The 12,658-nt window shown below is 50.8% G+C and overlaps 4 protein-coding genes across 4 annotated transcripts; 3 read left to right on the forward strand and 1 right to left on the reverse strand.

Moving 5' to 3' along the window:
- Positions 1–3,601: 3,601 nt before the first annotated feature.
- Positions 3,602–4,591, forward strand: ALTATR162_LOCUS6018 (uncharacterized protein; the record flags this gene model as incomplete). The annotated part of the gene is made up of 1 exon (XM_043313638.1): positions 3,602–4,591. The coding sequence occupies one exon, from the start codon at positions 3,602–3,604 to the stop codon at positions 4,589–4,591; it is 990 nt and encodes a 329-aa protein (XP_043169573.1).
- A 792-nt stretch (positions 4,592–5,383) lies between these two features.
- Positions 5,384–6,143, forward strand: ALTATR162_LOCUS6019 (uncharacterized protein; the record flags this gene model as incomplete). Its single annotated transcript, XM_043313639.1, has 2 exons — positions 5,384–5,607; positions 5,660–6,143. 2 exons carry the CDS (start codon positions 5,384–5,386, stop codon positions 6,141–6,143), a joined length of 708 nt encoding a protein of 235 aa, XP_043169574.1.
- Positions 6,144–6,679: 536 nt separating this feature from the next.
- Positions 6,680–7,831, reverse strand: ALTATR162_LOCUS6020 (uncharacterized protein; the record flags this gene model as incomplete). The annotated part of the gene is made up of 1 exon (XM_043313640.1): positions 6,680–7,831. The coding sequence occupies one exon, from the start codon at positions 7,829–7,831 to the stop codon at positions 6,680–6,682; it is 1,152 nt and encodes a 383-aa protein (XP_043169575.1).
- Positions 7,832–8,530: 699 nt separating this feature from the next.
- ALTATR162_LOCUS6021 (uncharacterized protein) lies at positions 8,531–10,082 on the forward strand (the record flags this gene model as incomplete). Its single annotated transcript, XM_043313641.1, has 2 exons — positions 8,531–8,836; positions 8,901–10,082. 2 exons carry the CDS (start codon positions 8,531–8,533, stop codon positions 10,080–10,082), a joined length of 1,488 nt encoding a protein of 495 aa, XP_043169576.1.
- Between the last annotated feature and the right edge of the window lie 2,576 nt (positions 10,083–12,658).

A 12,658-nucleotide genomic window follows, 5' to 3' on the forward strand; every position in this document is an offset into this window, starting at 1 on the left:
GGTTGCTTGACTCGAGGCGAGAAGCGTGTAGTTGCCGCGGCGTTTGCATCGGTAACTGTTGGTCCGATATGTTTTCTCTCCGAATAATCTTTGGTGCAAGGCTTCTTACTCGCTTCCCAAAGCTTGTGTTGTGGCACCATTGACAGGCTCCTTTTTGAGGTTGATGTTGAGGTTGGCTTCTTTAGTGTGACAGTCGAAAGGTGCATGACTGTGACATCATTACCACCGCGGTTGCACCGTTAGCTTATTAGAACTTTCGACTCCCGTTTGATATAGATTTTTCCATGTCTACAAGTCAGAGCCATTAGCTCGCTCCGAATTGTAATCCGTGCATTCTAAAATCTCCCGCATGTCTGCAAAACTGCCTCTTCCATTTCTTTCCCCAAAGTCGCAGCCAAGTCCAATCGGGACGTCTTTTCTTCTTCTTCTCTTCTTCTTCCTCCCACTTCACTTGTTCCTTTCAAGCAGCCATCAGGTACACCCTAACGTCTTCGTCGAAAGAGCGCCAGCTCTTCGGCAAGACGAACTTTCCTCGCAGCTCACATGCTTTGGATATGTCTCCCTTCACCGTACCGTACTCTGTGGGTCACTTCTCCTCATCCATCTTCGCCGTGTCAATTACAGTTGCGTCGCCTATTCTATCAGAGAGTTGGACTATATTGAGGTAGTAAGGATCCAAGCCGTCATCCTTGAAATGCGATGTGGAGTATGAATGCTCTGGTACCGGATGGCAAAATTTGGTAGTGACGTCCAGCGTATAGTATTCCACGGGGAAACCTCGCATAACAGGAAGATTCATTCGAAACGTACACACGTCAAGTACAGAGTCCGGTGTGGGGGAAGGTGTGACACCCACCGTATCGAGGGGTATTGTCCAGGTGTGCTCGTCTCCAATGCGTCGTAGGCGAGTGAGCAATCTGTCGGGCGAATTTTCTCGCATGCATTTCAGTGCACGCTCTTGATCTTGATGCCATTTTGGCTAAATAACCGTAATTAAGACCCCTCACCTGTCTGATTACACAGAAGATACATTTCCTGTTTGATAAATATCGTACAAGGTAATACTTGGTATGCCTTGTTCCATGAAATGAATGTTAGACCTCCAGTTACACACTGGCCGTTCAAAACCATCTGTACAGCAGACTCTCGATGACTGCTGCACACGCCGATCATATACCAGATACCTTGAGGGCCATACTTCTCATATCTTTTGTATGAAGGTGAGGACACACCCTTGCCGAATAACTTTGAAGGGCCTTCAACGTAGCCTTCGGCATCCAAATAACAGAACATAGCTTCAACATCCTTCTCGAAGTACAGTAAAAAGATAAGTTTGCGAATCAACCCAATGAAGAAACAGTGAGCGAGAGGGCTGCAGTGAGCTTGTACTGAGCGAAAGACGCGCGGATCTCGGAAGAATGACTGAAGCCGAGCGTTGATGTCGCACTAACCAGCTTTGAGCTTTTGATTCACTTTCTCGTTGATCTCCTTAGATTTCAACATCATAGCGAGGGTATCCAATGGATCCAGCAAAGCCATCAGTGAATCCTGAATGGGCACGAATCGGATGCTCAGCAGATCGGTAAGCGTGATGCCGGTAGAGAGAGCCATCATATTGATGGTCGAGGTGCAGGTTGGTTGAACCTTCTTGATGATCAATCGAAGTAAGAAGTGGACTATTGTCTGTTGTGGGAGTTCACAATGGTTTGTAATGGGTTAGGCGGTCGAATCAAGGTGAAGAAGCACGACGGTGAGGCTACAACCTCCTCACCAAAGCCTTGCGCTACTATTCCCTTTCCCACGTTCGAAGAAAAATGCTTGGGATATGCGTCAACCTCGAGTCTCATGGCCACTTTGACTAACGCCCATCGCTCTGTACCCACTGTGACTCGTGCTACTGCGGTGACCCATCGACGACGAGCCATTAATCACTTCCACAGCACATACCACTTATAAGACCAGGTACTCACGGATGAGCAATACTGCAGACATAAGGAAATCGCCTTGTATCAATATATTCATTGTGACTTCGACTCGACTCCGGCAGCACCGTAGTGGGCATACTTCCCCTGAATAGATACTGAGGTCATCTGCCGTTCAGCTTCAATCATACTATGAGCTACGCAAAGAGATTCGACCGAGAGAGTGCTCTATGTGTTGCTTACTGCACTGATCTTCAGCTTCAATTCTTGAATATACCTTCGGGATATAAAGGGAGATTGGCGATTGCGAGCCATAAATCGCGTCACCACCCTCCACAAGCAATGCATCTAGCTCTCTAACTGTCTGTCGAAATCTGGTGGTCTCTGAGCTGGTGAAGATCCGAATGGCTGACCGCCGCACGCTTTAGATCAAACGGTGATTCGTCATGAGGGATGTTCTTGTCAAGCGGGCTAGTCTTTTGTGATCATGCCAGTCTCTAGAAACCATCGCTGCTCGAGCGTTTGCATGGTCTGCTTGTAACATAACACTATGTTCGTAACGGTGTGACCGAATATTAACCACAGGTAAACGGTAACGTCAGCATTAAATGTTGTGCATATGAAGTTAACGTATTAGCTCCGACAATCTAAATGCTATCATTAGTGGCCTCACCTTTCCAATCTTTTACTACTTTCTCTACGGATCAATACATACTTATATCAAGATCCATCACAGGACAAGTCCTTCTATCGTCGATCTGCTGAATTCACGATATGCTCCGGTTCAGTTTTGCCGTCTGCACTATCTCGACACTAGCGCTATCGCAAGACTGACCATAGCATACAAAAGCTTCGACAGTCTCTGACCGACGCTCATGGCCTCCGCCTATGACATCAACCGCCAACCATGGAACTTTCTCACCGATCCTAAAGATTTCAGATCCGCCCAAGGAGAGTGAAAGGTTGGACCGATGGACGCTTGAAGAGGCATGGAAAACCCCAGAAGGTGAGCGCCCGATCGGGTATCAGTACAATCTACTTCTGAACGGCGAGCTCGGCAGTAGCGACGTGAAAAGGATCTCCACATTACCTGCCACTTGGACATTTTACGATGACGAAGTTCTTGACGAAGTTGGATAGCTTGGGAGAGACGAGATGACGTCTGGGTTGAGCAAGACAGCCAGAATATCGAGAAGACTGTACATGTAGCAATGGTAGCCACTGGCAGCGACTAGAATGATATTGATAGTGTGACCAAAGGTGGCTATGGGCGTAGTTCTTTCGATCAAATGTAGTGTGCGAAATTCAACGGCCTCAGCAGTGAAACTCGAACAAGTGTCTATTATGTGATCCTTGGCGGCCTCAGCCGGTAGTCAGCGGGGACCCGGTTTCGAGAGATGGCACAACTGCCATTCGTATATCGGGTGTATGCGGCTTGAACGAATAGCTGATGTTTGATAGATGAGCGGATGCAGCAGCTCTGTGCTGATATGAGGGTTGACGTCTTACTGGTCTGTGCTCCTCGATTATTATAGCCCACCGAAACCGCGGACACGCGTTTTGAAGCGGACTATGATGTAGTTTCTTTTGCAACACGTCGACTCCTGAGAGCATTGTTAGTATTTAACGTCCACGACGCCCTGTAGTTAACTTGAAGTCATTCGTCGTCGCGCGCCACCATGGACCCTCTCCTCGCCGCCGCGGAAGCCGCAGCCGCAGCCTCAGACAAGACATGCACCCCGCCTAGCTCCCCGCCATCCGCCGAAACGCCCCCAGCGAGCCGTCTATGGGGTATTAGCGATATACACCTCTCTTTCAAAGGCAATCGCGAAGCTCTCGAGAAGCTCCTTCCGCACCCGCATGATGACCTCATACTATGTGGAGATGTTGGCGAGTCAGCAGAGCATTGCCGCATAGCCTTTACCAAGGTTAAAGAATGCTTCAGACAAGTCTTCTGGGTGCCAGGGAACCACGAGCTATATACGCTGCCCTCAGAGAAGGACCATGGTGCAAGGGGCGAGGCGAAATACATGGAGTGCGTCGCCATCGCGCGGGAGTACGGCATAGTCACACCTGAGGACGAGTACACGTTATGGGAGGGCGAAGGAGGGCCATGTCTCATTGCACCCATCTTCACATTATATGACTACAGCTTCCGGCCCAGTCATGTGAAGCTAGAGGGCGCGCTTGACTGGGCGAGAGAAGAAGACATAGAAGCGACTGATGAGCACCTCCTGCATCCCGACCCCTACTCGTCGCGTATCGAATGGTGCAACGCGCTGCTCGACAAGACGGAAAAGAAGCTCACAGCAGCTGTCGCAGCGCACCCAGACACCCCATTGATCATAGTAGGCCACTGGCCGCTGCGGGAAGACCTAGTGAAGCTGTTCAGGGTCCCGCGCTTCTCACTTTGGTGTGGCACAAAGAAAACGGAAGACTGGCACAACAGGTTCAACGCGAAGATAGTCGTCTCCGGCCATCTGCACATCAGAAGGACGGACTGGATAGACAACACGCGCTTTGAAGAGGTCAGCCTAGGATACCCAAAGCAATGGCACGACTGTCAGGAGCGAGGTCTGGACATCAACGACATGCTCCGTGAACTAATGCCAGGTCCGGAAACACCACCAAAAGATCAGCGGAAGACTGTCTGGAGACAGTTCGGATGACTGCTCGCATTGCGGAATATGATTGTGCATTCTTCCGTTCGATACCCGAGATCATGCATTATATCCTCATGTGACTGCAGGTACGTTTGGCTGCTCCAATCATCACATATCAACCTCTCACGTTCTCCCTGTCTGCTACCATAAACCTGATGCATTCCTTGTTTTGTTTCTACACACTGCCACATGTTATGTTCACCTCCCCTGCACCTGCCTGATATGGTCTCGGCTTAGTCTCGGCCACGGACCAATTGTTCGGTCACGATCAACCACGCACTTTTTTCCTATTCGCCGGCATAGGACCGTCCTGGTCCTCAATCTATTCGATCGACATCTTGCGTTACCATCCGCAGATGTTTCCTCCGAGCGTAGAGATGCACGTCTTGAATCGCCCCGTGCCGGACGCCGGTGCGCTGCAGGTACCCCAGTGACAATGTCGGCAACATTGCTACGCATCCAATGAAGCGGAAGAAACAACCAATCGTTGTTGATATGTAAAGGCATGTGCGCTGCACATGTGCTACCCACGGTCCCCAGCACAACGACTCTACGTTAGTCTCATCGCGAACTTCCTCTTTGAGGTCTCGGGAGACATAGAGGGGAAAACCACAGGTAATCAGCAAGCAAGATACCGGAAAGAGCCGAAGACAACTGGAACAACATCGGAGCCATTGTATAAAATCCATCGTACCCGCCGTTTTACAGAGAGCAAGCCAGCCCATCACCGGCTCAAAGACGTCGTTCACTCGTTAAACAGTACCTTCCCACTTCCATTCGCTTTTCACCAAAGTCAAGATGCTCAACTTTGCCGTTCAGCTCCTCGCTGCTGCGAGTGTCGTCCTCGCTTCACCTGTCAACCTCCAAAGCCGTGCTGTCATCAACCACGATGCTGTAGTTGGCTTCCGCGAGACCGTTCCCTCCGGCATCGTAGGGCAGCTCATGCTCAAGTACAAACCCTACCTCAAGGTCGAGAACGGCTGCGTTCCTTTCCCTGCTGTCAACGCCGCAGGTGACACTGGGTAAGTTTTCGTTCACACTTGTACACTATTAGTGGACTAACATTCTTTGAAGCGGCGGCCTGGCCACTTCTGGTGACCCTTCAGGATTGTGTAGTTCCAGCCCTGGACAGGTCTATGCCCGCGCTGGCACCCACAATGGTGCCTACGCCATCATGTACTCGTGGTACATGCCCAAAGACAGCCCTAGCCCTGGTCTCGGCCACCGACACGACTGGGAAAACATTGTCGTCTGGCTGTCAGCCCAATCCGCCACCGCTACTCTCCGCGGCGTTGCCATCTCTGCTCACGGCGACTACCAGAAGGTCACCAGGCCAAACCTCGACGGCACTCGTCCCTTGATTGGCTACAGGTCCATTTTCCCTGTTAACCACCAGCTTATCTCTACGAGCACGAAGGGCGGAGAGCAGCCGGTGATTGCGTGGGATAGTATGCCTGCGGCGGCGAAGAGGGCAATTGAGAACACGGACTTTGTCGACGCGACTCCTTCTTTCCGGGACAGCAACTTTGAGTCGTACCTTGCTGAGGCTTTTATTTAGGGGGGGGCGATGTTCAATCTGCAACACGCCTATGGGAGGTAAATAGCAGCATCTGATGTAGCATATTTATTCGATCAAGTCACACAATATTCTGGTTGCCAAAGTGATTGTCGGACATAGCCGTTGATCTGATGATACATAGATATCAGTTGTCTGCCGTGCATCACCACTCGAACGATGTCATATGCGTGTTGTGTCTTTGCGGTAGATCTGTCAAAACTCATACGAAAAGATCCACTCGAATACGAAATCTCACAAATATAGAATCCTAACGATAAACTCGTCGCAGCCGCTTCGCTTTAGTTTCCAGATAGTAAACGCATGTCTTCAAATCTTCGACCATCCAACAAAACTGCCGAGGTACGAGTGTCATTACGAGCTTCATATGTAATCACATAAGGATCCTCTATCTACTCTATACGAGAACTGAAGTTATGCCGAGCCCCTATAGCATACTAAACATAGTGCCAGAGTATGCGGCCCGAATGGAAGCTCCACATTCCCCCGTGTCAACAAGCATATGTACGACATGCTGCTCAAGCCTGGTATCCGGGTGGAGGGCCTGCTGGTGGAGCATACTCAGGCGGAGGAGCTTCACCACCAGGAGGCGCAAAACCCCCCATACCAGCGTTTCCCTGCGCACCACCAAGTACCCTCCTGAAGGCTTCTTCACGCGCTTGCTGTAGTTCCAACCGCGCATGTTGCAACTTTGACTTTGCCTGATCCACTTCCCTTTGCAGACTCTTCTCCCGCACCTCGCGCTGCCTGATAATGTCACTGCACTTGTTGCCTGCGCGGTCAACCTGTACGATAGATTGCTTAACCTGATCGTGCATCTGCATGTCAGTGAAGATGTTGTCGAACACGACATCACTCCAGATGCTACCCATGGCGATGTTGAGTTGCCCCAGCCCAGGTATCTCTGGCGCGGCTTGCTTGACCTGCTGTTGTAGCATGCGCACCTGCTGTATAGCGCTCTCTGCGCGCTCGAGGTAGTTGCGCTTCTGCATGCTGGCCATTGTTCCACCGCCGAACATGTCGTATTGGCTCATGCCGTATGCGCCATCGAGATATTCGCGTGCTGCCGAGAGCTTCACCACGGTTTGTCCGAGGAGGAAGAGGACGTGGCGTTCGCGCTCGAGGCGTTGGTTCAGGTTCTGAACTTGTGCGGAGGCGGCGTTGCAAGCTTCCTCTTTGCGATCCTCATCAGGAAATTCGGGCGTATGGCCGGCGAAGATTGAGTTGTAGAGGGCATCGAGTTCGGCTTGGAGGGTGTCGTGACGGTTGGCTTGCGATGTGATTTCGTTTTTGCGTATCTCGGCTTCGTCGCGTAGTTGCTTGACGTATGCTAGCTCATCTTCGGCACTCTTCTGCTCCTGGATTGCATCGAAGTACTCTTTTTCTTCCTTTGCTGCCTTCTCGGCGAACTTCTCCTTCTTGCCGCTAGCCTTGTGTGCGAAACGGCGGAAAGTGGAGTCGCGATACTTTTCGTGATCTTTCAGCTCACTAGCCGTTCTCTTCTTCAGATCGTTGACGCGCTTTCTGGTGTTGTTGATTTGCGAGTCGAGGTCAGCGATGTAGGCGATCTGCTGCTTGAGCTGTGAGGGTGCGGCATCTGTTTCTTCGAGCCCGCGAAGGAGTTGTTCATTCTGATGGGCTGCCTGTTGGATCTTATTATGGATTGACATGTTGGGATATGGTGTTTGGATCGATAGCTCCGTGAGTAGTAAGGTATGAGCATAGTACGAGCGCTAGATATCAAGGAAGCAACGAGGAGCACAGCCTACCTTCTACCGGACTCTATACGTCAAAGGGTTATGATCGTTTAAGCTTGGCGGACGGACCAGCGGCACCAATGTATTGTCGTGCCTTGGGCTGTTGGGCGCCTGAATCCTTAACAACATTGCTGTCCTCTGATCGTGGCTGGTGGTGTTGAAGCGGGGCAGGTAGATTGCAGGACGTCATAGCATGCAAGGCTGAGCTACAGTTTGATGCGGCCCAGTTGTGGCGCAGACAGCTGAGCCTCATTCCACTAAGAGCGCGTGGCAACGGCTATTCCGTACTTTCCAAGTCGTGTAGAATCTGGGTCGGGATGGTGAGGCGACTCACAGCGACCCAATCCAGGAAATAGTGAGGAGCAGCTTCAGGCCGAGAAACACGGATGGCAAGTATAGCCGGATCTACTCCAGATGGAAGGAGGTGCCTAAGGACACCGCATCCGCCGCTCAACGCCCCACCTTTGTGAGACGCCATGGTACAGTTTCAATTGCTTTTTGTGTAACGTCGAGGGACCACAACAGCTCAACAGTATGGAAATAGGAGCTCGCCCTCTATTGTATTCATAGTCAATCTCATCCTCTTCACCACACCAAACTAGATCATCCAACATGGCTACCGAAAGGCTACAAACATATGCGCAAAAACCCCGCGTATTCATCTTGTCCGACATCTCCAACGAACCGGATGATGCTGAGTCGCTATGTCGATACCTTCTGTACTCCAACGAGTTCGAGACAGAGGGTCTCGTAGCTTGCACAAGCACGTGGATGAAGAACAAAGTGTGCCCGCAAGACATGGAGAAAATCATCGACGCATATGCCGACGTCGTTGACAACTTGAATAAGCATGTGCACCCAAAATGGCAATACCCGACCGCAGATCGCATGCGCGGGTTGATCTGCAAAGGCGCTGAGGTATGCTTCCACCCGTTATCCAACGTGCAATGTGTTACTTGCGAATGGCGCTGATAATGTTTAGACTTACGGTATGTCGGCTGTTGGCACAGACATCCCACTGTCTCCAGGCGGACAGTTGTTGTATGATCGCATTGTCGCGCCGTCTACACAGCCGTTATGGGTCCTTTGCTGGGGCGGAACAAACACACTTGCCTCAGCATTGCTCAAAGTAGATGACAATTTCGAGCCTGAGGACTCCAAGCGCCTACTCTCACGTCTACGCGTTTACGCTATCTCCGACCAAGACGACACGGGCGCATGGATTCGCAACAATTTCCCTGACGTCTTCTACATTGCTTCCATTCACGGCTGGAACCAGTATGGTATGGCTGCATGGACTGGCATCTCCGGCGACAGGTACTATGGCTTTGATGAGGGTGGCCCAGACTTCACCAAGATGGAGAAGAGCTGGATCAAGGAGAACATCCAGATTGGCCCTCTCGGAAGTGCGTATCCCGACTATCTCTTCATTCCGGAAGGCGACACCCCGACATTCCTCTACCTCATCCAAAATGGCTTGGGTGTACCCGATTGCCCCAACTACGGGTCTTGGGGAGGTCGTTACGGACGGACTGATGTCAGCACTGAGGGGCTGAACAGCAACCACTATAGCGATGTAGTGGACAGAGTCAAAGTCGGCCATAGGACTTACAAATCGAATCACGCGACGATCTGGCGCTGGCGTGATGCATTCCAGAACGATTTTGCTGCGCGCATCAAATGGAGCATGGAGCCTGACTTTGAGAAAGCGAACCATCACCCAGTTATCAACATCAGCGGCTTCAAAGGCTTAGCGCCTGTACAAATTACTGCGGAGGCCGGATCAACAATCACCCTTGATGCCTCCGCTACATACGATCCCGATGACAGGAACATCACGTTCAAATGGTGGCATTACCGTGAACCTACAGCAACACAATGGTGGGTTGATGCTGAGGTAGCTGAACTCGGAATCAAGAAGCTGGACGATGAGGGCAGAAAAGTCGAGGTTACGCTTCCACCACCAGAGAAATGCGCGGTGGAGTTGATGAGCAGAAAGCCGGTTGCTCAAGGTCAACTGCTTCATCTGATACTTGAAGTTACCGATGACGGGACGCCATCCCTGACAAGCTACCGAAGGGTGTTGATTCAAGTAACGAACAAGGAACTGAGGGGAGGTGGAAAGGGAGCTGATGCTATCGGCGACGCTATGAAACAGGCGTGAACGTTTCTTCAAACACTATCATAGCAACGCATTGAGCGAGTGGACCACAGCTAATGAATAGGTATCTGCATGTCTTGAGCTCGACATAAAATGATTGGATCCAACTACGAGATGAATTTTGAGCGAATGACTTGCGAGCCGAGTGACATGTTCGACACTACACTAAGCGCTAGGACTACTGAAAGCTCGGTTAACAACATGCGAATGTGAGTCGTTCTATACTGGAATTTGGAAAGCCAGAGACCCTGGCGTCGGGCTGCTGACGTCATGGCTTGCGGTTACTGGGACAAGAACCACTGAGTGACACCCATCGGTCTTGTTATTGAGTTATTCGACCGACTCTACAAGGGATAACCCTACATCTTATAAAGACTACGTCTCGTGTTCTTGGCTTAAAACAGGTTGTTGTTTGGCCACACGGGTCGCGTACTATCACGACGATCTTGATGATCGGAATGACGTAGCATATTCGCACTTGAGCTGTCACACTAGCGTTAACCCATCGACCCAGCCTTCTGTCTAGACCCTTACTATAACATTATCAGAATCACATTTGGACGAAAAGATGCCACCGAAACAGGCGCAACAAAAATCGAAACCGAAAACCGCAAACTCACCGAACCAAGATATGGCTAACAACAACGCTGGCGGCCAACAAGGCGGCATCCCGGACCATGAGATCAAACAGAATGCCGGCGTATCAGCAAGCATGGCGCTCCAGGCGGGGCAGAAGGCGTGGGAGTTGAGGCAAGCTGCGCATGGAGCGGGCGACGCGAAGGCAAGAGAAGAGATTTTGGCAAAAGCAATCAACAAGGAAATTGAAGCAGAGTCTTTTGGAAAAGCGGCAAAGTACACGCAGTCGGGCGCTTTCCAAGGCCTTGCAGCTGGTGCCGGATTGGGAGTGCAGCCGGGTGTTACCATTGGGAAACTGACTGGCGCCCTCGTTGGCGGCACAATATCCACAGTGACAGGACTGCTTGGAGGTGGCATTGGATCAGTTTACGGCGCGATGAACGGACCAATGTGGGATCTTGGCGAAATGGCAAGTCAAGGTGTTCAGGGAGTTGTCGGAGACTTCCTCCCAGATATCAAGTCGACGCCGTCGCAAAAGAAGGCTTTAGAAAAGATGGTTATGCAAACGAAGGAAACCCAAGCGCCGTCCAAAGAAGAGCTGGAGCAAATGAAGAACGACGCACCGGACCAAATGCCGCAGTCTTGGTCTCAGTCGGCCAAAGACATGACAGCATGGAGGCCGAGTATGCCGAGTATGCCCAATATGCCGTCAGCTAAGGGTATGGGGGGTGCAATGGGACTGGGTGGAATAGGTGCTGCAATGAATCCTTGGGGAGGCCAGGGTCAACAGCAACAACATCAACAGCAGCAGCAAAGCTCATCTCAACCGAAGCAGCAGCCTCAGAAGCAGGCCCAACAAGTGCCGAGTCAGCCCCAACAGCAAACCCAGCCTCAGAAAAGTTCTCAAACGAAGCCACAACAACAACAACAACAACAACCAAAGACCAACAGCACACAACCACCAAAGCAACAGAAGTCACAGTCCAACGAATCAGTGAAAGAAGCACCCAAACCTCGTTCTCAACGGCCGCCAACCACTAGAGCACCTGCCAACCCTCAGTCAGCTTCCCAACCCGCCCAGTCTTCTCAGCAAAAGCAAGCACCGAGTGCGCAACAGACTACAAGTCAGTCAAAGACCTCCTCACAAACATCAAAAACTGCGAACAAGCCTGCGAACACCTCTAGTCAACCAAAGCGCGTATCGTTTAGTGAAAACAAAGAGAACAATGCCCCAGCGGCTGCCCCGAAAGAGAAGAGGAAGCCAAGGAAGTTAGGTCAGCAGGGTAGCACTGCACAGAAGAGCGGTGATGCAAGTCAAGCATCTGCTCCAAAGAAGGCGCCGCGAAAGTTGGAGCCGAGAAAGCCTGCTGCGTAAATTGCATTGTAGTGAAAGCAAGGGACGACGATAGAATAATCGAGTGGAACGAAACTAATATAGCTGTGATAGACATCTATTTCTTTCTGTATTCTTCAGCGTTCTGCGTGCTTCATGGATGTATTCTAGCGATAGAGTAGTTTTAGCCTAACATTTAGATTATTATCGATAGCCCCAAATACGCAGTCTTACTAACTGGGTAGTTCAGGAACATTTACATAGTACTGGTAGGAGTTTGCGGAAATGCTGTAGTTGTGAAGATGCACAAATATGAGCTAGGATCATGGCATATAGCCCATAGTAGATCAAAACGGATTACGTTATAATTCTTCGAGCTGGATGCTCGTTATGGCCTGCGGATACTGTCCGCCAAGCCGCTAGATGTCCGAATCTGGTCACGACGCGTTCAGTCGCGCTGTCAGCACGTGTCTCTTCAGCGACACCTTCCTCGTCGCATCTATGTCCTCTCTCGAAGATTCACTTATTAGCACAGCTACTATTTTCCAACGATAGCGACGCGGGTGCGAAAAACCTGGCAGCATGATGTCGTCAAAACTTCATCTTGTAGTACGCCTCATCAGACTTGGTGTAAACGGGAGTCACATTTCTACTTCCAATTCGATACTAC

Source organism: Alternaria atra, assembly GCF_907166805.1.
Source record: "Alternaria atra isolate CS162 genome assembly, contig: 25, whole genome shotgun sequence".
In the NCBI taxonomy this organism is placed as follows: Eukaryota; Fungi; Ascomycota; class Dothideomycetes; order Pleosporales; family Pleosporaceae; genus Alternaria; species Alternaria atra.